Genomic DNA, 27,358 nt, shown 5'->3' on the forward strand with positions numbered 1-27,358 from the left:
GCTTATATATTCATAAGGGATATTGTGCTGTAGTTCTCCTTTTTGTGCTCTCTTTGGCTTTGGGATAAGGATAATGCTGTTATCAAAAAATGAATTAGCAAGTATTCCTTCTTCATATATTTTGTTGGAAGAGTTTGAGAAGAAATGGTATTAATTCTTCTTTAAATGTTAGGTTGACTCAACAGTTAATGCAGCTATTTGGTCATAAATGTTTCCTTGTTAATCGCTTTTGATTACTAATTCAATCTCCTAGGTTATAGGTCTATTCAGATTTTCTCTTTCTTCTTGAGCCACTTTGGTACTTTGTGTCTTTCTAGCGATTCGTCCATTTCATCCAGGGCACCTAATTTTTTGTTAGACAGTTGTTCACACTATACTCCTGTAATCCTTTTGTATTTCTGTAAAGTTCGTAGTAATGGCTCTGCTTTCATTTATTGTTTTAAAAATTAGTCTTCCATGTTTTGCTCAGTCAACATAGTGAAAGGCTTGATCTTTCAAAGAATCTGTGTTCATTCTACTGCTCTCCAACCTTCTATTTTATTGATTTATGCTCTAATTATGCTCTTCATTATTTCTTTAATTCTGCTAGCTTTGCATTCAGTCCTTTTTTGTTTTCTTCCACTGCCTTTAGGTATAGAGTGAGGATATTGATTTGAGATTTTTTTCTTAAATGTAGTTGTTTATATCCATATATTTTCCACTTTCACTGCATTCAATAAGTTTCGGTATGTTTTGTGTTTATTTTAATTTGTCTCAAGATATTTTATAATGTTGCTTGTGATTTATTTTTTCACTCACTGGTAGTTGAAGGCTGTATTGTTTAATTTCCACATTTTTGTGAATTTTCCAGTTTTCACTTATTTATTTGTTGTTTCTTCCTTTGTGGTTGTAAATTATATTTTGTATGATTTCAAACTTTTAAAAGTGATTAGGACATATTTTGTGGACGAAGATATGGCCTATCCTAGAGAAAGTTCCATATACACTTGAAAAGAATGTATATTCTGCTGTTGTTGGATGGACTGTCCTGTATATGTGTATTATCTCTCAGTGGCTTCTACTGCTGTTTATGTCTTGTATTTCTCATGAACTTCTGTCTGGTTTTTCTATCCATTAAATAAAATGAGGTACTGAAGTGTCCAACTGTGACTATAGAACTGTGGGTTTATCCTCTCAATCCTGTTAATTATTTCAGCTTTACTGAGGTGTAATAGAGAAATAAAAATGGTACATGTGATGCGTTTATATGCACATTCTGAAGTGATTACCAAAATGGAGTCAGTGAACATGTTAATTACCTCACAGAATAGTTACCTTTCTGTGTGCATGTGTGGGATAAGAAAACTTAACTCTATCCCCTGTGACTGCAGAGTGGCCATTCCAGCTGCTCCAGGCTCCAGCAGAGGAAGACCGGGGCAGGTGGCACCACCAGGGGGGCCCTCAGGCCTGGCGCGCATGCATTCCAGAGGCCACCAAGACCATGCTCCGCTGCCTGGCTGCCCAAGCTGCAGTCGCCCTCTGTGTGCAGGCAGCAGCTGCCTGGCAACCCCCGAGCACGCTCGCGCTCCCAGTCTCGCAGAACCAGGGCCTGGTGTCCCAGTGGCTGCGGCCAAGCCAGGCATTCTGCCCGGCGGCAGCTGCACAGGAGCGAGAACTGAGAACCCGCAGCTCAACCCCACACATGGTGACTGCCGAGTGCCCATGGCAGCGACTCTGATCTCCCTCAGGTGGAGGAATGGTTGGGAGGCACGGCCTGGGGGCCCTCAGGTTGGGCACGCTGGTGATCCTGAGGCCGTCCAGGCCATGCACCTCTAGCCCGCCTGGGCACCCAAGATGCAGTCGCCTTCTGTGTGCAGGCAGCAGCCTCCAGGCAACTCCCGAGCCCACCCGCTCTCCCTACATCTCGGAAGCAGGGCCAGATGTCCCTGTGGCTGCGGCCAATCCAGGCGGTCTGCCCTGCAGCAGCTGCACGGGGTCAGGAATCGGCCCTCAGCCCCATCTCCGGTGGCTGCAGAGGGCCCCTGGCTAGAGGTCTCGAGCTCTGGCAGAGGAGGGGCCGGGCGGGGGTAGGGTCCGGCTTGACCATTTGGAATTACAATACACTTCACTCATCAACCACAGAACATACACTGGAGTATCATCTGCGTGCAGATGAGTATACTGCTCAAAGCAATTTACAGATTCAATACTTTTCCCATCAAACTACTAATGTCATTTTTCACAAAATAGAAAACATCAAAAATTTAAATAGAACCTAAAAGGAGTCTGAATAGACAAGCCAAAGCAATACTAAAGCTAGAGACATAGGCGAGAGACATCATATTATATCACTTCAAACAATACTAGAAGACTATAGTAATCAAAACAACATGGCACTGGTAGAAAAACAGACACATAGACCAATGGAACAGACTAGAGTACTAGAAACTAAGCCAACATGCCTGCAACCATCACAACTTTAACAAAGTTGACAAAAGTAAGCAATAGGAGAAAGACTTTTTATTTAATAAATAATCCGGGGATAACTGGCTAGTCATATGCAGAAGAATAAAACAAGACCCCCATATTTCACCAAATACAAAAATTAGCTTAAGATGGATTAAAGAGTTAAATGTAAAATCTCAAGCTATAAAACGCCTACAAAAAACCTAGGAAATACTTTTCTTGATAATGGTCTTGGCAAATAATTTATGGCTAAGTCCTCAAAAGCAATTGCAACTAAAACAAAAATTGACAAGAGAGATTTAATTAAACTGAAAAACTTTTGCACAACAAGAGAAACTATCAAACTACATCGCCTACCGGGAGGGACGTGCCCTCGCTCCCAGGTGAGTGGGAACCTGCACTCTGGGCGGGTTGCGCAGTGGCCTCTGGCACCTCTTGTTGGCAGCGTCGCCCTTTCAGGCAAAGGGCAGGCACGGGGGGACGGGCAGCGGGCCAGGCCCAGGCGATTCCTTTGCCAGGGGCTGGGCAGGTGCGGAGAGGGGCGGAGCGGTGCTGCCCTGGGTGAGGGAACCTCCCGCTCTGGACGGTTCGCCGCCCCTGCCCCAGGAGGGCGCTGCAGGAGCTGAGTGGGGAAGGGGAGGGACGAGGGGACGCAGGCCAGGCCAGGTGGCCCCTTAGACCTGGGTGATGTAGGAGGGTCTGTGGGAGACCAGAGAGGACCCGGAGCAGAAACCGGGAACTGATACCTCTTGCTGAATGTTTGTCCTCTTGCTGAAGTTTGAAAGTCAGTTATTTCATTAAAGTTTAATTTTATTATAAAAATAACAACTACTAAAAATTCCCTGTAGTCACTGGAATGATAAATTTTGGTGCAGTTTCAGCATAACAATCTTTGGAGTTTTTAGATATTCTAATTATTCAAATTGCGGCCATGTTTCAAAATATATGCCATATATTTTCATGACATCCACCTCTGCGTCCCTGTGTCCCGCATCCGCATCTGTGTCCCTGCTGGCTCAGGAAACGAGCTTCTTCCTCCTTCCGCAGACTCGGATCAGGCTGTCCTCCCTGCGGCGCCTGAAGCGGTCATGGAGACAACCTGCCTTGGAATAGCCCGAGAAAGCCTGGCCTATGCCCTGTGCTCAGCGTGGTGTCCGGGCTCGTGCCCCTCAGCCCCGCACAAAGCAGTGTGGCAGGTGTGGAAGGACCCAGCACCGGGCAGCGGTGAGCTGATGGATGCTCCAGGGATGTGGGGCTGCTGGCAGTCAAGAAGCCATTGCCAAATTCCATGGCATAATTTTGGATATTTTTCCCTTATATTTTTGTGTAAGGCTTTCAGACTTACACATTTGGAGTTTTTAAAAAAATATAGTATAAACTACAATTCTGACTTCTATATTTTACATGTTGATAGCAAGTCTTCATACCGTTTTTTGTTAAAGGGGGCTATTCGGTCTCCATAGGTTGGCCTTTGCACCCTTGTTGAAGATCATTTTGACCATATATACAAGGCTTTTGTGGAGAGGGGTGTCTCTATTATTTACTATGTCTACATGACTTGATTTAATACATTTCTTTTTAGATTTTCTCCTTTTTAGTTTTTGAGACAGGTTCTCTGTCATCCATGCTGGGGTGCACTGGTGCGACCATGGCTCACTGCAGCCTTGCTCTCCCAGGCTTAAACAATCCTCTCACCTCCGCCTCTGGAATAGCTGAGACTACAGGCTCATGTCACATTGCCAGGTTAATTTTAATTTTTTTTTTTTTTTTTTGTAGCGATAGGTGTTTTCACTATGATGCCCAGTGTGGTTTGAACTCCTGGGTTCAAGGAATCCTCCTACCTCAGCCTCACAAATTGCTGAGGTTACACGTGTAAGTCATAGAACCTGGCCTCAAAATACCACATTTGAAAAGAGTTCAACCGCACTGCAATTAGTTTTTGATTTAAAAAATGTGAGGGCTCCCCACTTGACATTCTTTTACCAGTTTAATTGACTATTTTCAGTCTTGAGATTTCATAGGTTTTAGAATTTTATATTTCTGCAAGTAAATATTGTTATGATTTATATAGCAATTGCATTTAATCTGTTGTTGATTTCATTAGTATAGACTTAAGAATATTGTTTTCTAATTTATGAATATGGGATATCTTTCAATTGTCTAATCTAAAAATATAGAATATCTTCACCATTGTTTGTGACTTTTCTTCAGCAGCATCTTGCAACTTCTAGTATACTAGTCTTACATCTCTTTGCTTGTTTATTCCAAAGTATATTCTTCTTAATTCTGTTTTCAATGGAATTTTAAAAACTTGGATTGTACATTGTAATGAAGAGAAACACAATTTTGTATTCTGCAATTTTGCTACACGCAACTATTAGTTCTAACAGGTACTGTTTTCAGCATATAGGATTTTTTGTATATAACATCATATCATAAGTAACAGGTAATTTTACTTCTTCCTTTAGAATGTGGATCTTTTCTGTCCTTCGTTGCCTAGTTGTTTTGCCAGGACCTTCACTGCTATTTTTGAATAGATGTGGCAACAGTGAATATCTTGCCTTATTATTAATCTTAGAGGATAAACTTTCCACACTTCAGGATTCAGTATAATATTAGTGATGATTGTTTTTGTTTTTTTGTTTTTGTTTTTGTTTTTTTTTTTTGAGATAGGATCTTGCTCTGTCACCCAGGTTGGAGTGCAGTGGTATGATCTGGGCTCACAGCAACCTCCACCTCCCGAGTTCAAGCTACTCTCATGCCTCAGCCTCCCTGATAGCTGGGACTGCAGGCACACACCACAAATTCCAGCTAATGTTAACAGTTTTTGTAGAGACAGGGATTCACCATGTTGGTCAGGCAGGTCTGGAACTCCTGACCTAAAATCATCCACCCACCACAGCCACCCAAACTGCTGGGACTATAGGCATGAGCTGTTTAACCCAGTTGGTGATGAGTTATTTACATATCTTTGTTATGTTAGTTTCCTTTTATTTCTAGTTTATTGAGTGTTTTTTATCTTGAAAAGATGACTAATATTGTCAGTTGACTTTTCTGCATTATTTGAGATGATTGTGTGGTTTATGTCTTTTACTCTGTTAATATGATATATTAAATTGATTGATTTAAACTCTCATTCCAATATGGCCAAATAGGAAGAGCTCTGGTCTGCAGCTCCCAGTGTGATCAATGCAAGATGGGTGATTTCTGCATTTCCAACTGAGGTACCTGATTCATCTCATTGGAACTGGTTGGACAGTGAGTTCATCCCATGGAGAGTGAGCTGAAGCAGGGGAGGGCATCAACTCACTCAGAAAGTGCAAGGGGTTTGGGGGATTTTCTTTTCCTAGCCAAGGGAAGGCATGACAGACTCTACCTGGAAAAACAGGACACTCTCACCCAAATACTGCACTTTTCACAGAGTCTTAGCACCTGGCAGACCAGGAGATTCTCTCCTGTGCCTGGTTCATTGGGTCCCACACCCATAGAGCCTTGCTCACTGCTAGCACAGCAGTCTGAGATTAACCTTCATGCTGCAGCTGAGCATGTGGAGCTGAATCCGCAATTTTTTAGGCTTGAGTAAGTAAACAAAGTGGCCAGGAAGCTTTAACAGGGTAGAACCACTCACAGCTCAGCAAAGCCTACTGCCTTTATAAACTCCACCTCTGAGGGCAGGGCATAGCTGAATAAAAGGCAGCAGAAACTTCTGCAGACTTAAACATCCCATCTGACAGCTCTGAAGAGAGCAGTGGTTCCCCTGGCATGGTGTTTGAGCTCTGAGAATGGACATACTGCCTCCTCAAGTGGGTCCCTGAACCCCATGTAGCCTAACTGGGAGACACCTCCTAGTAAGGGCCAACAGACACCTCATACAGGTGGGAGACCCTCTTCAATGAAAATTCCAGGGAAGGATCAAGCACCAATATTTGCTGTTCTGCAGCCTCCTCTGTTGATACCCAGGCAAACAGGGTCTGGAGTGGACCTTCAGCAAACTCCAACAGACCTGCAGCTGAGGGACATGACTGTTAGAAGGAAAACTAACAAACAGAAAGGAATAGCATCAGCATAAACAAAAAGGACTTCCACATCAAAACCCCATCTGTAGGTTACCATCATCAAAGACCAAAGGTAGATAAAACCACAAAGATGGGAATAAACCAGAGCAGAATAGCAGAAAATCTTAAAAACCTGAGCACCTCTTTTCCTCCAAAGGATTGCAGCTCCTCACCAGCAACAGAACAAAGCTGGAGGGAGAATGACTTTGATGAGTTGACAGAAGGAGGCTTCAGAAGGCTGGTAATAACAAATTCTCCGAGCTAAAGGAGCATGTTCGAATACATCGCAAGGAAGCTAAAAACCTTGAAAAAAGGTCAGACAATGGCTAACTAGAATAAGTGTAGAGAATACCTTAAGTATTCTCTTAAGGTATTCTTAAGAATACCTTAAGTGTAGAGAATACCTTAAATGACCTTATGGAGCTGATAACCATGGCACAATAACTTTGTGACACATGCACAATCTTCAATAGTTGATTCAATCCAGTGGAAGAAAGGATATCAGTGATTGAAGATCAAATTAATAAAATAAAATGAGAATAAAAGTTTAGAGTAAAAAGAGTGAAAAGAAACTAACAAAGCCACCAGGAAAAATGGGACTATGTGAAAACACCAAATCTAATTTTGCTTGGTGTACCTAAATGTGACAGAGAGAATGGAACCAAGTTGGAAAGCACTCCTTAAGATATTATTCAGGAGAATTTTCCCAACATAGCAAGGGAGGCCAACCTTCAAATTCAGGAAATACAGAGAGCACCACAAAGATACTTCTGGATAAGGGCAACCCCAAAATATTAATTGTTAGATTCACCAGGGTTGAAATGAAGGAAAAAATGTTAAGGGCAGCCAGAGAGAAAGGTCGGGTTCCCCACAAGTGGAAACCCATCGGACTAACAGCAGATCTCTCAGGAGAAACCCTAGAAGCCAGAAGAGTGTGGGGGCCAATATTCAACATTCTTAAAGAAAAGAATTTTCAGCCCAGAATTTCATATCCAGCTAAACTAAGTTTCATAAGTGAAGGAGAAATAAAATCCTTTACAGACAAGCAAGTTCTGAGAGATTTTGACACCATCTGGCCTGCCTTAAAAGAGCTCCTGAAGGAAGCACTAAACATGGAAAGGAACTACTGGTACCAGCCACTGCAAAAAGTATGCCAAATTGTAAATACCATAGATACTATGAAGAAGCTGCATCAATTAACAGGAAAAACAGTGAGCTAACATAACAATGACAGGATCAAATTCACACATAACATTATTGACCTTAAATGTAAATGGTCTAGATGCCTCAATAAAAAGACATAGACTGTCAAATTGGATAAACAGTCAAGACCCATCAGAGTGCTGTATTCAGGAAACCCATCTCACATGCAGAGACACACATAGGCTCAAAATAAAGGGATGGAGGAAGATCGACCAAGCAAATGGAAAGCAAAACAAATTAAAAATTTAAAAAAAGCATGGATTGCCATCTCAGTCTCTGATAAAACAGAATTTAAACCAACGAAGATCAAAAGACACAAAGAAGGCCATCACATAATGGTAAAAGGATCAATTCAGCAAGAAGAGCTAACTACCATAAATATATATGCACCCAGTATAGGAGCACCCAGATTCATAAAGTAAGTCCTTATATACCTACAAACAGACTTAGACTCCCACAAAATAATAATGGGAGACTTTAACACTCCACTGTCAATATTAGATAGATCAACAAGACAGAAGGTTAACAAGGATATCCAGGGCTTGAACTCAGCTCTGCACCAAGCAGACCTAAGGGAAATCTACAGAACTCTCCACCCCATATCAACAGAATAAACATTCTTCTCAGCACCACATCACACTTATTCTAAAATTGATCACATAATTGAAAGTAAGCACTCCTCATCAAATGTAAAAGAATAGATGTCAAAAAAAACTCTCTCAGATCACAGTGCAATCAAATTAGAACTTAGGATTAAGAAACTCACTCAAAACGGCACAAATACATGGAAACAGAACAACCTGCTCCTGAATGGCTACTGGGTAAATAACGAAATGAAGGCAAAAATAAAGATGTTCTTTGAAACCAGTGAGAACAAAGACAAAAAACACCAGAGTCACTGAGACACGTCTAAAGCAGTGTGTAGAGGGAAATTTATAGCATTAAATGTCCACAAGAGAAAGGAGGAAAGATCTAAAATCGACAGCCCCACATCACAATTAAAAGAACTAGAGAAACAAGAGCAAACACACTCAAAATTAAGCAAAAGGCAAGAAAGATCAGAGCCGAACTAAAGGAGATAGAGACACAAAAAACCCTTAAAAAAATCAATGAATTTAGAAGCTGATTTTTTGAAAAGATCAACAAAATTGTTAGACCACTAGCAAGACTAATAAAGAGGGAAAAAGACAAGAATCAAATAGCACAATAAAAAAAGATAAATGCTATATCATCACTGATCCCACAGAAATACAGACTACCATCAGAGAATACTATAAACTCTCTATACAAATAAACTAGAAAATCTAGAAGAAATGGATAAATTCCTGGACACATACACCCTCCCAAGACTAAACCAGGAAGAAGTTGAATCTCTGAATTCAGACCAATAACAGGCTCTGAAATTGAGGCAATAATTAATAGCATACCAACAAAAAAATATCCAGGACTAGATGGATTCACAGCTGAATCGTACCAGAGGTACAAAAAGGACCTGGTACCATACCATTCCTTCTGAAACTATTCCAATCATTAGAAAATGAGGAAATCCTCCCTAATTCATTTTATGGGACCAGTATCATCCTGATACCAAACCCTGGCAGACACAAAATAGAAAAAGAGAATTTTAGACCAATATCCTTGATGAACATCATTGTGAAAATCCTCAATAAAATACTGGCAAATGGAATCCAGCAGCACATCAAAAAGTTTATCCACTGTGATCAAGTAGTCTTCATCCCTGGAATGCAAGGCTGGTGCATCATACACAAAATAATAAATTTAATCCATCACACAAACAGAATCAATGACAAAAGTCACATGACTGTCTCCATAGATATAGAAAAGGCCTTCGACAAAATTCAAGAGTCTTTCCTGCTAAAAACTCTCAATAAACTACATATTGATGAAATGTATCTCAAAATAATAAGAGCTATTTACGACAAACCCACAGCCAATATCATACTAAATCAGTAAAACTGGAACCATTCTCTTTCAAAAAACGACACAAGACAAGAATGCCCTCTCTCATCTCTCCTATTCAAAATAGTGTTGGAAATTCTGACCAGGGCAATCAGGCAAGAGAAGGAAACAAAGGTATTAAATTAGGAAGTCAAATTATCTCTGTTTGCAGATGACATGGTTGTATATTTAGAAAACCTCATCATCTCAGCCCAAAATCACCTTAAGCTGATAAGCGACTTTAGCAAAGTCTCAGGATAAGAAATCAATATGCAAAAATCACAAGCATTTCTATACACCAATAACAGACAAACAGAGAGGCAAATCATGAGTGAACTCCCATTCACAAATGCTACAAAGAGAATAAAATACCTTGGGATACATCTTACAAGGGATGTGAAGGACCTCTTCAAGGAAAACTACAAATCACTACTCAACGAAATAAAAGAGGACACAAACAAACGGAAGAACATTCCATGCTCATGGATAGGAATAATCAATATTGTGAAAATGGTCATACTGCCCTAGGTAATTTACAGATTCAATGCCATCCCCATCAAGCTAACAATGACTTTTTCACAGAATTAGAAAATACTACTTTAAAGTTCATATGGAACGGAAAAAGAGCCCATATTGCCAGACAATCTAAGCAAAAAGAACAAAGCCGGAGGCATCACACTACCTGACTTCAATCTATACTTCAAGGCTACAGTAACCAAATAGCCTGGTACTGATATCAAAACAGATCTATAGACCAATGGAACAGAACAGAGGCCTCAGAAATAACACCACACATCTACAACCATCTGATCTTTGACAAACCTGACAAATACAAGCAATGGAGAAAGGATTCCCTATTTAATAAGTGGTGCTGTGAAAACTGGCTAGCCATATGTAGAAAGCTGAAACTGGATTCCTTCCTTACACCTTATACACAAATTAATTCAACAGGGATTAAAGACTTAAGTGTTAGGCCTAAAACCATAAAAACCCTAGAATAAATCCTAGGCTACACCATTCAGGACATAGGCATGGGCAAAGATTTCATGACTAAAACACCAAAAGCAATGGCAAAAAAAGCCAGAATAGAGAAATCAGATCTAATTAAACTAAAGCGCTTCTGCACAGCAAGAGAAACTACCAACAGCATGAACAGACAACCTACAGAATGGGAGAAAATTGTTGGCAATCTATCCATCTGACAAAGGGCTAATATCCAGAATCTTCAAAAAACTTAAACAAATTTACAAGAAAAAAACACCATCAAAAAGTGTGCAAAGGATATGGACAGACACTTCTCAAAAGAAGACATCTATGCAGCCAACAGACACATGAGAAAATGCTCATCATCACTGGTCATCAGAGAAATGCAAATCAAAACCACAATGAGATACAATCTCATGCCAGTTAGAATGGCGATTATTTGAAAGTCAGGAAACAACAGATGCTGGAGAGGATGTGGAAAAATAGGAAGGCTTTTACACTGTTGGTGGGATTGTAAATTAGTTCCACCATTGTGGAAGACAGTGTGGCCATTCCTCCAGGATCTAGAACTAGAAATACCATCTGACCCAGCGATCCCATCACTGGGTGTATACCCTAAGGAGTATAAATAATGCCACTATAAAGACACACGCACACGTATGTTTATTGCAGCACTATTCACAATAGCAAAGACTTAGAACCAACCCAAATGTCCATCAATGATAGAACTGATTAAGAAAATGCAGCAAGTATATACCATGGAATAGTATGCAGCCATAAAAACGGATGAGTTTTTGTCCTTTGCAGGGACTTGGATGAAGCCGGAAACCATCATTTTCAGCAAACTATCACAAGGACAGATAACCAAACAGCACATGTTCTCACTCATAGGTGGGAATTTACCAATGAGAACACTTGGACACAAGGCAGGTAACATCACACAACAGGGCCTGTCAGGGGCTGGAGGGCTAGAGGAGAGATAGCAGTAGGAGAAATATCTAATGTAAATGATGAGTTGATGGGTGCAGCAAAACAGCATGGCACATGTAAACCTATGTGACAAATGCGCACGTTGTCCACATGTACCCTAGAACTTAAAGTATAATAACAAAAAAAAAAACCAAATAGATTGATTTACATGTGTTGAGCAATACTTACATTGGAGAGATAACTCCTTCTTCGTCATGGTGTATAATGCTTGCAATATATAATTGAATTTGGTGTTCTAATGTTCCGAGGAGAATTTTTACATCAATAGTCAACAGGAAAATTGATTTGTAGTTGTATTTTTTTTCCTTAGTGTCTTTGTGGGGTTCGGTGTTGTGTTAATGCTGGGCTCATAAAATAAGGTGGAAATTGTTTTCTCTTTTTCATTTTTCTGAAGTAGTTTAAGAAGGGTTGGTGTTAACCCTGCTTTAACATTTTGAAAAACAATATTTAATGAAGTGATCCGTGCCTGGGCTTTTTGAGGGGAGGTTGTTGTTAATACTTATATGTATATTCAGATCTTTTTATGGTTTATTTTTAGTATAATCTATATTTCTAGACATTTGTGTATTTCTCTTAGCTTATCACATTTTTTGGCATATACTTGGAATTAAAACTTTATAATCTCTTCCTACTTCTGTGGCATCAGTAGTAATAGCTCCTCTTTTATTTCTGAATTTAATTATTTGAGATATCTTCTTTTTTCTTTTAATCTAACTGTTTGTCAGTTTTCTTAATCTTTTCAATAAAACGAAACTTTAATTGATTATTTTGTGGCTTTTAATTGTTATTTATTTATAACTGCTGAAATTTTTATTCTTTACTTATGTTTGGTTACTTTTACTAGTTGATTTATATAGATTTTTTAAATGTACACATTTACTACTACAATTGAATACAAGCTCTAGATGCATTCAATAATTTTGTTATGCTTTGTCTCCAGTTATGTTGAAATTTTCACTGTGATTTCTTCTTTAACCCATAATGTTGTTTACGAGCATGTTACTTGATTTTTATGTATTTGTAAATTTTTAAATTTTTCTTCTGGTATTCACTTCTAGTTCCATTCCATTTTAGTTGTAAATGATATTTTGTATGATTTTAATTTTCTTGAATTGATTTCTTTGTGGTCCGATTTGTGATATAGTCTCAAGAATGTTCCATGTGTGCACCAGAAGCATGTGCATTCTGTTGTTGAGAAGACCCTTTCTAAAAGTCTGTTGGATTTGGTTGAATCACTCCGTGCTCAATCCTCTGTCTTCTTTTGGTCTGCCAGGTTGTCCTCTCCGTTATTAAAATCTCCTATCATTTTGGTGGTGGTCTCTATTCCTCCCTTTATTTTTATTTATAATTTTGTTTTTTACACAGACGAAGTGTTGCTATCTTGTCCAGGTTAGTCTCAACTCCTGGGCTCAAGCCATCCTCCTGCTTCAGCTCCCGCCAAGATGCAGGGATTACAAGCAGGCGTGAGCCACTGTACTCAGGCTGTTTCTCCTTTTAATTCTGTCATTATTTGTGTTATGTGTTTGGAATAATTGCTGATACATGTGCATATTTTAATTATGATATCTTCTTGGAGATTTATTTTTATTATATAATGTCCTTGTTTGTCTTTTTGACAGTTTTTTGCTTAACGTCTAATCATCCCATGTAAGTGTGACCAACTTTTTTCTATTTTGGTTGCTATTTAGGATGATTTGGTTACCATATAGAATATAATTTTCCATCCCTGCTTTTTCAATCCATGTTTATGCTTAAATAAACAGAATTTATTTGATTTTATATTTTTAATTTTTCAGTGACCTTGTGTCTGTTATTGGAGAATTTAACATTGTTACTTATAAGGTTATTATTTGCAGTTAAGGAGTTACTACCACCATTTTTTTAATTGTATCGTATTTCTTTTGTAGTTCTTTTATTTATTTATTTTATTTCTTGCTGTCTTCCTTTTTGTCTAATTAATTTTTGTACTAATATGTTTTTATTTCTTTTTCTTTTGTGTACATTCTACATGTATTATCTTTGTGATTACTACGCAGATTACATGAAACGTCTCAAAGTTATAACAATCTAGTTTAATCTGATGTTATCTCCAGTAGCATATAAAAACTCCCGTCTTTTACATGACTGTCTTTCCCAACACACACATTCTTGATGTCACAAATTAGGCCTTTTTATATGATGTATTCTTTAACATACATATAAAATACTTCTGTGTATTTTGTGTCAAATTCTATAAGGGAATTAAAATTACTTACCAACATCACAATAATACAGGATGCTATATTTCTCTATATATTTGCTTTGCAACAGAGCTTTATAGTATTGTATGGCTTTTTTGGTACTCTCATTTTTTAATCTCAAAGGACTTTCTGGCATTTCTTGAAGAACAAACCTAGTGGACATAAACTCGTTTGGCTTCAGTTTATCTGAAAAAATCTTAATTTCACCTTCATGTTTCAATGAGAGTTTTGCCACATATAATGTTCTTGGTTGGTAATTTTTCTCTCTTTTTTTGAACTTGAATATATCGTCCCACACTCTGAACTGCAAAATATCTCTAAATACATCTGTTGATAGTATTAGTGGGCCTAAATTGTAGGTGTTTAATCTTTTTTCTCTTGAAATTTTTGAAGTTTTTTCTATGAGATATTTAACAGTTTTATATTGTGTCTCACTTTGGTTTTCTTTAAATTTATGCTGGTGAAAGTCCACTAAAGTTCTTGAGTGTGTTTGTCCATTTCTTTTTTCAAATTTGAGCAGCTTTTGTCCGTTAATTTTGTTTATTTATTTATTTTGAGATGGATTCTCACTCTGTTGCCCAGACTAGAGTGCAGTGGTGTGATCTCAGCTCATTGAAACCTCTGCCACACGGGCTAGAGTGATTCTCTTGCCTCAGCCTCCCAAGTAGCTGGGACCAAAGGTGAGTGCTACCAGGCTTCGCTAATTTTTGTATTTTTGTATTTTTTTTAGTAGAGATGGGGTTTCACTATATTGCCAGGTGGATTTGAACTCTTGACCTCAAGTGATCCACCTGCCTTGGCCTCCCAAACTGCTGGGATTACAGGTATGAGATACCATGCATGACCTGTCTTTTCTTTTTTAATAATACACTTGGGACCTGTTATTTATTTCTTCCTGCCTATTTCTCCCTTTTGAAACAGCAATGTCTGTCCTTTGCCTTTCCTGCCTTTATATTTCAAAAACACATAACATGTAGATTTCATAGATCCACGGCTAAAGAAAATCTTGCATTAGAATGAATTATACCTTGACTTTCACCCATATGAGGTTTGGACAAGACTTTGAAGTTAGATTTTAAAGTTGATTCTGGAGTGAGTTTAGAATTATGGAGTCTAGTAAATGGAATGATTGTATTTTGTGTGGAATTAAAAATGAATTGGGGACATGAGGTATGGTTTTCATGTTTTTGTTTCCCTTAAAACTTTATGTTGAAAATTAATCCCCAAAGCAGCAGTATTGGGAGGTGTGGTCTTTCGGGATGTGTTTAGGTCAGGAGTCCTCTATCCTCATAAATAGATTACTGCTCTTATTAAAACGTTTGATGAAGAAAGTTTGGTCAATTACACATTACAACTTCTCTCCACCTCATATTAATTCGTAGAGTGAAAAAAATGACCCATGGATTGTCTACTTATCTCCGGTCATTCACCTTTTTATAAAACTTAACCTAACACTGTACCAAGTGTGCAGATACAAATGTTCATATGTCATTGTCCATGATCTTGTGTAATTTAAGAGAAGATATAAAAATAAACTAAAAACTTCCAGGACACATGGCACTTATAACTGTTCAGGAAATGTGAAGATAATAAAAGCACAAAAGGAGGGGGCTTCAGTGGCATCATTGCATATTTGATGTTTATGGGAAGTGAAGGAAAGAGCAGGCTAGGAGGATGGTTCACATGGGGTTGCTGGGGATGATTCAGGACTTTTTTGTTGAGGTAACCGTGATGGTCGGCACTGAGGAGAGTGGTGGTCTTGGTTGACATAATCACAGAGATTTTCTAAGAAGAGACTTTGTGTCCTGTTTGTTTTTCCAGATATGCATTTACTTTTCTGATAAAGGACTTATCTTCAAATAATAGTGCCATAAAAGTGCTTTTTATTCCGTAGAATTGGAATCTCTGTCATGTTCCTTCCTGTCTTCTGGATTTTTGCCTGCTTTTTGGGTTGCAGGCCCAGGTCCTGTGACCAGAGCATCAGTAACTAGGCCTTCATCTACGTATTGATGCTCCTACCATGAGAAACTTGTTCTCTACAGACATAGATTGGCAAGATGTTCTCTAGAGTGGCCTCAAATAGAAGCCTACTGTCTATCTTAACATGATAATGAGCAGCTTCTTCCCATGCACCACCTGCTCTTTGAGCATACTACAAGCCATTGCCATTAATCCCAGAACGTACTGGTTGGTGAATTTCAAACTCACTCATTTTAGTTATACACTATGTGTTGTCTTCCTCTCATGGATTCTCAACTTCTGTATTAGTAGTGACTGGCTCTACACCACTAAAGCTAAATCAAATGTAACCTGGGCAAGAATTATTTTTCTTATTTACTAATCTATTACCAAATTTACTCTTTTATTTAATATAACACTTGGGATAACATTTTCTTCTTCCATAAATGTGCTTCATATGGATATATCACATATTGTGTATAGTTTGATACAGTGTTAATATAGTTTCGATCTATTTGGATGTTTGTACATTTATTTTATCTCAATATTTGTTCTCAGGAAGAGTATTTTTCTTCATAATCTAAATTTTCAGCAAATTTTAAATGCATTTTACTGAGGTAAATATACTCAGTTTACATTGCTTTTTTGTATTAAGGCACATTTTTCCTCAATCCTGAAAATAACTTTTGAAATATATGTAATTTTAAATTTATATGTCTTTCCCTCAGAACTTTGAAGACCATAATCTACTGGATTCTTGATCTTATTCACATATTGAGAAATAGGTTTGTTTTCATTGCTTTATAATTAATTCGAATTTTATCTTAGATGGCTTTATGTGATTTTCTCCATTTTGGTATTATGCTTTTAACTATTGTTTTTCTTTTAATAGGTATGCCTTTAAGCTATTATAATTAATTATTTTAATAATTATATATTTTTATTCCCTATTTGACATTCACTCCATTTTATTTATTTAAACTGGGACTTAAACTACATGACTTATTCTAGATTTTTAAGTATTTCAATTTTTCATATTGTTTATTTGTTTTAACCCTATTGGGACTTCTAAATATTCACTTCATCCTACATTCTAATTCATAATTCCTTTTTTCATTTATGTAATTTTTCTATGTATTCTATCCTTTACATTGAAAAATTTTTTTACATCTAACATTTTTACCTAATTATTTTCATAATATACTTTATTTTTCTCTTACTTTTAAACTTTTTCTCTACTATATTTACTCATTATAACTACTTATATTATTTCTACACTATATATGCAGTTTGGGGATTTACTAAGAGCTAATTGTACAGCCGTGTTTTGATTAGTATTTTGTTTCTGAATAACTTTGATCTTTATGACTTTTACTTGGTATATTTTAAAAAGAATAGTAGATTTCATTTTATTATAAATGACTGACCTCAAGTGGTGGGGTCATTGAAGATTCTTGGTTGAGGTATTTTATTCCAGTGAAAAGATATCTGTAATGTGAACAATGTTCCCTTTGCAGACACCTGAAATGATTAAGTCAATGTATTTATCTAAGTTGTCCTGATTAAAACACAGGGTGTACATATGAACCAGAAACTAATATGAGGATTCTTGTTAATTCCCAAATAAACCAAAGAGGAGAAATACCACCTCCACTAACTACTCTAACCTATTTTTTCTAAACTTTTGAAAATGTAAGGATTCTACCTTTAGATAGCATAGTGAGATCCAAATACTCCTGCATCTATGCTAATGTGACATTATATTCACCAATCAGACATGTTCAATTCTAACACCTGTGCTTCCATTATTAGCAATTACGAAAGGTAGCATCAACTTCTAGTCTAATTTTTATTCTACAGCTGTGCTTCTTTATTCTTTCCTGAAAAACTATTTGTGGAGGTACATGCCTTTGAAGTTTCTTTGCATATATGGTTATTTCAGGTTGAATAGATCAGATTATCTAAATTTTTGCCAGAAATTCTACCCATTTTATATCTTCGAAATCATTGGTTGTCACACTCCTGCTGACATGTGCATTTAGGAGAAGTATATAAATGTCAGTGCTTTGCAGTCTCTGAGTGGTTGAAATAAACAATATCGGACATCTTGGCCACTGAGGCTCGCATGTAGCTTTTCATTCCCAGTCCAGGCATCTAGATTCAGGGGCACCTTGCTGAGGGGCTTTTGGTCGAGGCCTTCTTCAGAAACTTTTGTCCAGATCCCTGTTTCTGGAGAAGAAATGGAACTTTGATAATAATTTTTATACATTCTTATTAATACTCCATGCTTTTTACTCTTGCTCATACATTCTCCTCTCCGCTCTCCTGCCCCCTTTTGTACAAAATTGCAGGCCTGTATTTAATGAGGGGGCCACCTCAGCAGTGAGACAGTGCCATGTTTGTGCTGATCCATCTGACCCTTTCCTGGTGCTTTTCCATGAGGAAAAAATGGAACAATGAGGAGTCGGTGCTTCATCTGATTTTGCCTGTTGCTTACCACAATCACAGAAAGGAAGACAAAAAGGCTTAACTATTACTTTGATGTGGGCCTCTTGCTTTAATTTCCAACTCTGATATCAAGCAGTTTAGGTCTTCCCAGCTCAGCTCAACTCTTGAAATTTCAAAGAAGAAATTCTGTTTTTATTGGTCTAAATTTTGTGTCATTTATATAGAAAAAAGGTAATAAAATTGCATCATATATTTAAAAATTGAATGCCTTCTGTTTTGCCATTTTACTGAGGAGAATATTTGTGTAGCCTATTGGAATTACGAACGGTGAAGCTCCAAGTACTAATATTCAGAAAAATTAAGGAATCAAAATATAACTATTTCTCATAGCATTTCTTTTTTTATAAAATTTATATTTTATTGTTTGTAATTTAAAAACTTTTTAGAAAATAGTTTAAAATTTTCAACGTTAATACAAAATTAATTTTAGAATTTCTGTTTGCATAACTGTTGTAAGTAGCTAATATTAACTAATTGTAATCATCAACTATTATCTAAGCTGTACATTAAAAAATGTGTTAATATTTGCTACTAAAATATAATACATATTTACATAATCTAAGTTATTAAAAATAATATAATTTTGCATAGTAACATAACACAGATAAATAATCAACATACACAGGTGTTTTTTAATTTTTATTATTATTATACATTAAGTTTTAGGGTACATGTGCACATTGTGCAGGTTAGTTACATATGTATACATGTGCCATTTAGCATTAGGTATATCTCCTAAAGCTAACCCTCCCGGGTACCCCACCCCACAACAGGCCCCAGAGTGTGATGTTCCCCTTCCTGTGTCCATGTGTTCTCATAGTTCAATTCCCACATATAAGTGAGAATATATGGTGTTTGGTTTTTTGTTCTTGCGATAGTTTACTGAGAATGATGATTTCCAATTTCACCCATGTCCTTACAAAGGACATGAACTCATCACATAGTATTCCATGGCGTATATGTGTCACATTTTCTTAATCCAGTCTATCATTGTTGGACATTTGGGTTGGTTCTAAGTCTTTGCTATTGTGGATAGTGCCGCAATAAACATACGTCTGCATGTGTCTTTATAGCAACATGATTTATAGTCCTTTGGGTATATACCCAGTAATGGGATGGCTGGGTCAAATGGTGTTTCTACTTCTAGATCCCTGAGGAATCGCCACACTGACTTTCACAATGGTTGAACTAGTTTACTGTCCCACCAACAGTGTAAAAGTGTTCCTATTTCTCCACATCCTCTCCAGCACCTGTTGTTTCCTGACATTTTAATGATCGCCATTCTAACTGGTGTGAGATGCTATCTCATTGTGGTTTTGATTTGCATTTCTCTGATGGCCAGTGATGGTGAGCATTTTTTCATGTGTTATTTGGCTACATAAATGTCTTCTTTTGAGAAGTGTCTGTTAATGTCCTTGGTCACTTTTTGATGGGGTTGTTTGTTTTTTTCTTGTAAATTTGTTGGAGTTCATTGTAGATTCTTGATATTAGCCCTTTGTCAGATGAGTAGGTTGCGAAAATTTTCTCCCATTTTGTAGGTTGCCTGTTCACTCTGATGGTAGTTTCTCTTGCTGTGCAGAAGCTGTTTAGTTTAATTAGATCCCATTTGTCAATTTTGGCTTTTGTTGCCATTGCTTTTGGTGTTTTAGACGTGAAGTCCTTGCCCATGCCTATGTCCTGAATGGTAATGCCTAGGTTTTCTTCCAGGGTTTTTATGGTTTTAGATCTAACGTTTAAGTCTTTAATCCATTTTGAATTAATTTTTGTATAAGGTGTAAGGAAGCCATCCAGTTTCAGCTTTCTACATATGGCTAGTTTGTGTTCCCAGCACCATTTCTTGAATAGGGAATCCTTTCCCCATTGCTTGTTTTTCTCAGGTTTGTCAAAGATCAGATAGTTGGAGATATGTGGCATCATTTCTGAGGGCTCTGTTCTGTTCCATTGATCTATATCTCTGTTTAGGTACCAGTACCATGCCGTTTTGGTTACTGTAGCCTTGTAGTATAGTTTGAAGTCAGGTAGCTTGATGCCTCCACCTTTGTTCTTTTGGCTTAGGATTGACTTGGCAATGCAGGCTCTTTTTTGGTGTCATATAAACTTTAAAGTAGTTTTTTCCAATTCTGTGAAGAAAGTCGTTGGTAGCTTGATGGGGATGGCATTGAATGTATAAATTACCTTGAGCAGTATGGCCATTTTCACGATATTGATTCTTCCTACCCATGAGCATGGAATGTTCTTCCGTTTGTTTGTATCCTCTTTTATTTCATTGAACAGTGGTTTGTAGTTCTCCTTGAAAAGGTCCTTCACATCCCTTGTAAGTTGGATTCCTAGGCATTTTATTCTCTTTGAAGCAATTGTGAATGGGAGTTCACTCATGATTTGGCTCTCTGTTTGTCTGTTATTGCTGTATGAGAATGCTTGTGATTTTTGTACATTGATTTTGTATCCTGAGACTTTGCTGAAGTTGCTTATCAGGTTAAGGAGATTTTGGGCTGAGATCATGGGTTTTCTATATATACAATCATGTCCTCTGCAAACAGGGACAATTTGACTTCCTCTTTTCCTAATTGAATACCCTTTATTTCCTTCTCCTGCCTAATTGCCCTGTCCAGAATTTCCAACACAATGTTGAATAGGAGTGGTGAGAGAGGGCATCCCTGTCTTGTGCCAGTTTTCAAAGGGAATACTTCCAGTTTTTGCCCATTCAGTATGATATTGGCTGTTGGTTTGTCATAGATAGCTCTTATTATTTTGAGATATGTCCCATCAATACCTGACTTATTGAGAATTTTAGCATGAAGCGTTGTTGAATTTTGTCAAAGGCTTTTTTGCATCTATTGAAATAACCATGTGGTTTTTGTCTTTGGTTCTCTTTTTATGCTGTATTACATTTATTGATTTGCGTACATTGAACCATCCTTGCATACCAGGAATGAAGCCTTCTTGATCATGGTGGATAAGCTTTTTGATGTGCTTCTGGATTTGGTTTGCCAGTATTTTATTGAGGATTTTTGCATCAATGTTCATCAAAGATATTAGTCTAAACTTCTCTTTTTTGGTTGTGGCTCTGCCCGGCTTTGGTGTCAGGATGATGCTTGCCTCATAAAATGAATTAGGGAGGATTCACTCTTTTTCTATTGATTGGAATAATTTCAGAAGGAAGTGTACCAGTTCCTCCTTGTACCTCTGGTACATTTCGGCTCTGAATCCCTCTGGTCCTGGACTCTTTCGTTGGTAAGCTATTGATTATTGTCACAATTCCAAAGCCTGTTATTTGTCTGTTCAGAGATACAACTTCTTCCTGGTTTCGTCTTGGCAGAGTTTATGTGTCGAGGAATTTATCCATTTTTTCTAGATTTTCTAGTTTATTTACATAGAGCTGTTTGTAGTATTCTCTGATGGTAGTTTGTATTTCTGTGGGATCGGTGGTGATATCCCCTTTATCATTTTTTATTGCATCTATTTGATTCTTCTCTGTTTTCTGCTTTTTTAGTCTTGCTAGCAGTCTATCAATTTTGTTGATCCTTTCAAAAAACCAGCTCCTGGATTCATTAATTTTTTGAAATGTTTTTTGTGTCTCTATTTCTTTCAGTTCTGCTCTGATTTTAGTTATTTTTTGCCTTCTGCTAGCTTTTCAATGTGTTTGCTGTTGGTTTTCTTGTTCTTTTAATTGTGACATTAGGGTGTCAATTTTGGATCTTTCCTGCTTTTTCTTGTAGTCATTTAGTGCTATAAATTTCCCTATACACGCCGCTTTGAATGTGTCCCAGAGATTCTGTTATGTTGTATATGTACTTTTTTTAAGGCAGAGTCTTGCTCTGTCGCCCAGGCTTGAGTACAGTGGCTCGATCTCAGTTCCCTGCAACCTCCATCTCCCAGGTTCAAGTGATTCTCCTGCCTCAGCCTCCTGCTTAGCTGGGATTACAGGCACCTGCTACAACACCCAGCTAATTTTTGTATTTTTAGTAGAGATGAGGTTTCATCATGTTGTCCAAGCTTGTCTCAAACTCCTGACCTCAAGTGATCCACCCGCCTCAGCCTCCCAAAGTGCTGGGATTATAGTTGTGAGCCACCGTGCCCTGCCTCTTTCTTGTATTTGATGATGATAATCTGTTATTGACAGGCACCTGGCCTGTTTCTCGTATTTTATAATGAAAATCTGTTATTGACAGTAAGAGGATTGGGGCTCAGGTTAACAACAGGGTGTTAGAAAAGCAGCAGTAAAATTTTGGTTCTCGAAACATTTGATGTCTTATTCCTTTATTTGAAGATGGGTTTTGCTAAAAAAGGCCAGCCATTTTGAAACTTTGATTTTATTGTCATGGTTTCATTTTGAAATTCATCTTGTTGTTTGTACGAATTGGCAGCCGTATGTGGGAAACTTCAGTTTTGCATATTTTCAGATTATTTTCATTTTTACATCAGAGATTTTGAACAGATGCTATACAAAAGTATTCATTTATTTATTCAACAAAATTTAGTGCTGGTTGTGTTGCAAGCACTTACTGAACTTCATGCTGTACGTGCCTCAGATACTTTTGTGAATGTAATGGCAACACCAAAAACTTTTCCCTTATACACCTTATAAACCTTTAATTTCAAGACATGTTAATGAGTGGGCATCTGCTATAACATACTTTCATAGTCATTTAATTAACCTTTATTTGGGTATACCTTATATTAAAGCTGATTTTCAAAAACTGGAAAATATTTAACACATCTTCATCTTGCCTTTTTCCTTAACATATGTAGATCAAGGGAGTCACTGAGAATCAATTTTAGGGATAGTTATAAAAATCTTAACTTTGCAAATATGACTTTGTCCTCAATGTTATAACTGGAAAAATAATTTACGTTTCAAAGGCTTTAATCTTTGTATTTCTTTGAAAAGGAAACCTGACTGAGATTCTTTAAAAATTCTTGCTCTGTCCTAGAGACTGATAGACTCATGTATATCGTCCTCTAATTGATCTGTACCACCTCAGTTCTCTGATTGTCGCCCTCCTGTGGTGAAAATTAAAGCCTATTTTCATTTCATGTGTAGGATGTAGTATGTTCTTGTTGAGAAAAATGATGTTTCTTGAGAAATAAGTGCCTTCAGTATCACTGTGTGTCACTTCACAGATATGACTAATATCTACTTTCGTCAATTGCTGCAATTTGATTCTTAAACAGCTATCTTTAAATTATACTTTTTCTATGGTTAAAGTAATTATAATAGACATTAATTATTTTTACATACTTTTCTTATGTGGACAGCCATTCTTAGAACTAAAACATTCAGATGTTTATATTAGAAGTACAATTATTATTTATTATTATTAATGTCAGTAGCCAAATGTAATCAACTCTCTTCCTTTTACTTCCTTTTTTGAATCAAAATGTTACACTTCTACAAGCAAGAGCAACAGCTCTACATCTGTATCACTGCAGTGCCTAGAAGATACAACAGGACAATTTACAAATCCAAATTTCCAGGAAGTCTTTGCACACACCTCTAGTACAAAAGATGCTTCAGAGACTAGAGGGTCAGAGGGCAAAGAGAGGAAATATTCAACTCCCAGTTCAGGTCAAAAGGGAAGAAAGCCTGGTGTTGAAAGAAATCCAAGAATGACTGTGTCTGCAACTCGCTCCTTTCTGTAAAGTTTTCATGGCATTTTACTTAAAATATTTGCTCTTATGATGGTCAATAATATGAATAGTTATGCTTTGTAAGAGAATTTATTCTTTACTTATAATTAATGGATCATTCTAAGTTATTGTATGTTTAGTTGCTAAAGTAAGATGATGTGAAAGATTTGTTGCCTCTTAAATGTTTCTGGGATCTTTGCTTTATTTTTATATTATGATCTGTGTTTCCAAAGTTGAGCTGTTATTTTATTGTTTATTCAAATGTAGAATAAAGCTTAAGTTTGGGGAGAAAAATAAAAGCTAGAGTTTTCCTTTCAGGTCTATAGAACAGTCATTTATTTCTATAAATGTTCTTTATGTAGCTTTCTTAGTTCCATATTTTAAAAGATAAATATGGGGATCTACACAGGTCTCAGTAAATAATAATTCTTGATCAATAATTCATTTATTATAAAGCTTGAAGTTTAAAGTAGAAGTTTGCTCAGCTTACATATCTTTTATGGTCAGGCTGCTAGAATTATGTAATACCCAGTTAAATTTCAATTTCAGATAAACAGGGAATAATATTTTAGTATAAGCATGTCCCAAATATTGCATGGGATATACTTACACTGAAAAAAGTATTTGTTTATCTGAAATTTAAAATTAACTGGGCATGATATATTTTCTGTGGCAAACTGTTTTATAGAGAACAGGGTAAGTCAGCTAAATTTTAGAATATTTAACCCTAACCTGGTGTTCTAAGTCTTTCCTTTTTGTAATTATTATTATTATTTGGAATCAGGGTCGTGCTCCATCACCCAGGCTGGAGTGCAGTGACACAATCACAATGCCCTGTAGCCTTGAGCTTCTGTTCTCAAGTGATTCTGGCACCTTGGCCTTTGCCCCCCAAGTAGCTAGTACCACAGGTACGTGGGCCCAGCTAATTTTTTTTTTTTTCTCATAGAGACAGGGTCTCAGGATGGTCTGGAACTCCTGGGCTCAAGCAATCCTCCCACCTCTGCCTTCACTTTCCAAATAGCTGAGACCACAGGCACACGCCACCACCATACGCAGCTTATTTTTTTTTATCAGGATGGTGCAAGAGTAATTGCGGGTTTTGCCATTGAAAGTAATGCCATTGAAAGTAATGCACCACCCTAATAATTTTTTTGTGGGGACAGTGTCTTGCGCTGTTGTCTAGGCTGGTTTCCAACTTCTGGGCTCCAGTGAACCTCCTGCCTTGGCCTCTAAAAGTTCTGGGATTACAGATGGGAGCCACTGCACCAAGCTACTTTGTATAATTTTTAACATAAACATAAATATTTTGAGAAATAGAAATGTTAAAATCATTGGAGGAAAATATATTGTAAAGTATACAATAGAAAAAAATCAAACAAAATACAACTAATACAACAAAAATTAACAAAATTTTCAGAGAAACAAAACAAAATCTTGTTTTACAGTCTTCAGAATTCAATCCCATTATATCAAACATATAAAGAAACATATTCAAAGAAAAAGGCAATCAATAGCGACTGACTTCGAGATGACCAAGATGTTGGAATTAGTGTGGATTTTTAAAGTAGTTATTGTAATTCTTATGAAAATCAAAACCCCAAAAACCCTTAAAATAAATGGATAGGAAATCACAGCAGAAGAAACTACAATAATAACAATGGCTCAAGTGGAAATTCGAGAAGTGAGAAAGTTTTCAAAATTAAAAAAAATAATCAATTGTGTTCAGGAGCAGCTTGGAGGTGGTAAACAGTCAATGAACCTTAAAATACAATTGAATTGATTCAATCTGAAAAATGTGAGCAGTCATAGTTTGGGGTGAGGGAGCTTTTCCTTTGGTTAGTGCTTTTAGGTAATCTTGGTTTTGATAAGATTACTAGACTGATCCATCATGGGCTGGCTAAGCCAGAGTTTATCTTGGTTTCAGTAGTGCTTTATACAAAACTCATATCATTTTTTACAAGATGGAAGAAGAGTGGACCAGAGGACAATATTTAGATGCAGTCATTCTTAACCTCTGTTGCTCTCCCAGTGGTCTAGCTGGGGTTTGTATAAAGTGGAATGGGAGGAATAGGGAAGGAGCCCCCACCTACCCTCTCCCCTGGTCCACTTGTCCTCCTTCATTAGTGGATAAAGTCCACGGGAACAGGCAAGTTATTTTAAATCTGTATCTTCTGTTGTCAAGATCTGCAATGAGTTCTGCTTGCTGGACTGGGGACAGGAACCAAGGGAACATAGGGGTGAACGAATTAACATGGAGTGCAGGAACACCCTGTGCCTACATGCAGAATGTTTGTGACAGGAAAGCCAGTCAGCAGGCAGATGGTCTCAGATACCAAGCTAGTGTTGGGAAGCAAGATTCAGTCTCTTGAAGGCGGTGTTCCTCATTGTGTGGTTTGCATCACTTGCTTCAGAATGACTGGAGTACTTGTTAAAATGCAAATTTTGAGCCCAATCCTAGACCTCCTAAGCCCGCATCTCTATGGATGGGTCTCAGTAGTCGATATTGGAAACGTGCAGGTCCCTAGGAGATGCTTATGCATATAGATTTGAACTGTTGTGTTTAAGGGTTAGGGAGCTGACAGAAGCAAGGAATAGACCAAGCCCATGGGTGGGAAGGCTCCATAAACTTGGCACTGTTAGCATTCTGGGCAGAACAGGATTCTGCCACATGCTTTGCAGCATCCCTAACCTCTACCTTCTAACACCATATTCCATTTTTGAAAACCAAAAATGTCCCCTGGGAGGCAAAATAGTCACGAGTTGGGAACCGGAACCTCTGCTTTGTGGGATCAGAATGGTTACTTTGTTCCCAATCCAAGGATCAGAACATACGATGAGAGAATGTCCAGCTATTGGAACTGGAGTGCCAAGTTGAAGCTAGACCTACAACAAAACTCCAAAAGCTCCTTTATAGGGCTGATCCCATGCCTCAGCTACCTAGCTTGTACAGATGCCATGTAACTCTAGATTTGCTGACAGAAGTTATTTAAAGGCTAGGACTAGATAGGGTCTTTCAGGTTAGGCCAGCACACAACGTGGACTTTTGACATCATCCAGATGCTTGAACCAACTTCGGTCCTGAGGCAGAATTTCCCATGGCATCTGATGCACAGCCTGGATTTGGAGCTCTCACTGGGATTAGACGCCATTGTAATATTGTGTTTAGGAACTCTGAAAGAGACAGGCTTCAACAAAGCAGACCTAAGCAACACGTAGCGTCTGAACTTCTTTATCAGCTTCCATTCCAGCCCACGAGGACAAAAGCATCACATACATATCCACTCTGGAAAACCTGTCCTCAGTAGGGAGTTTTCCCAGTACTAGTCTCGCCTCTGTTCTGAGCCTACCTGCTTCTTTGTAATGTTTCCACTTTCTGTCCCACTC

The 27,358-nt window shown here is 37.6% G+C and overlaps 1 protein-coding gene and 1 pseudogene across 1 annotated transcript in view; both read left to right on the forward strand.

Moving 5' to 3' along the window:
- The window catches only part of LOC134738978 (uncharacterized), a 29,657-nt gene extending 5,394 nt beyond the window's left edge, over window positions 1-24,263 (forward strand). The window contains exon 2 of the mRNA XM_063659902.1: window positions 23,743-24,263. Within this exon, the coding sequence (XP_063515972.1) occupies window positions 23,743-23,986 (244 nt within the window). The 3' untranslated portion in view covers window positions 23,987-24,263. The remainder of the gene's footprint in view (window positions 1-23,742) is intronic.
- LOC129027755 (uncharacterized) lies at window positions 1,273-2,070 on the forward strand (annotated as a pseudogene).
- Window positions 24,264-27,358: the final 3,095 nt, after the last annotated feature.

Source organism: Pongo pygmaeus, chromosome 22 (assembly GCF_028885625.2).
Source record: "Pongo pygmaeus isolate AG05252 chromosome 22, NHGRI_mPonPyg2-v2.0_pri, whole genome shotgun sequence".
NCBI classification, from domain to species: Eukaryota; Metazoa; Chordata; class Mammalia; order Primates; family Hominidae; genus Pongo; species Pongo pygmaeus.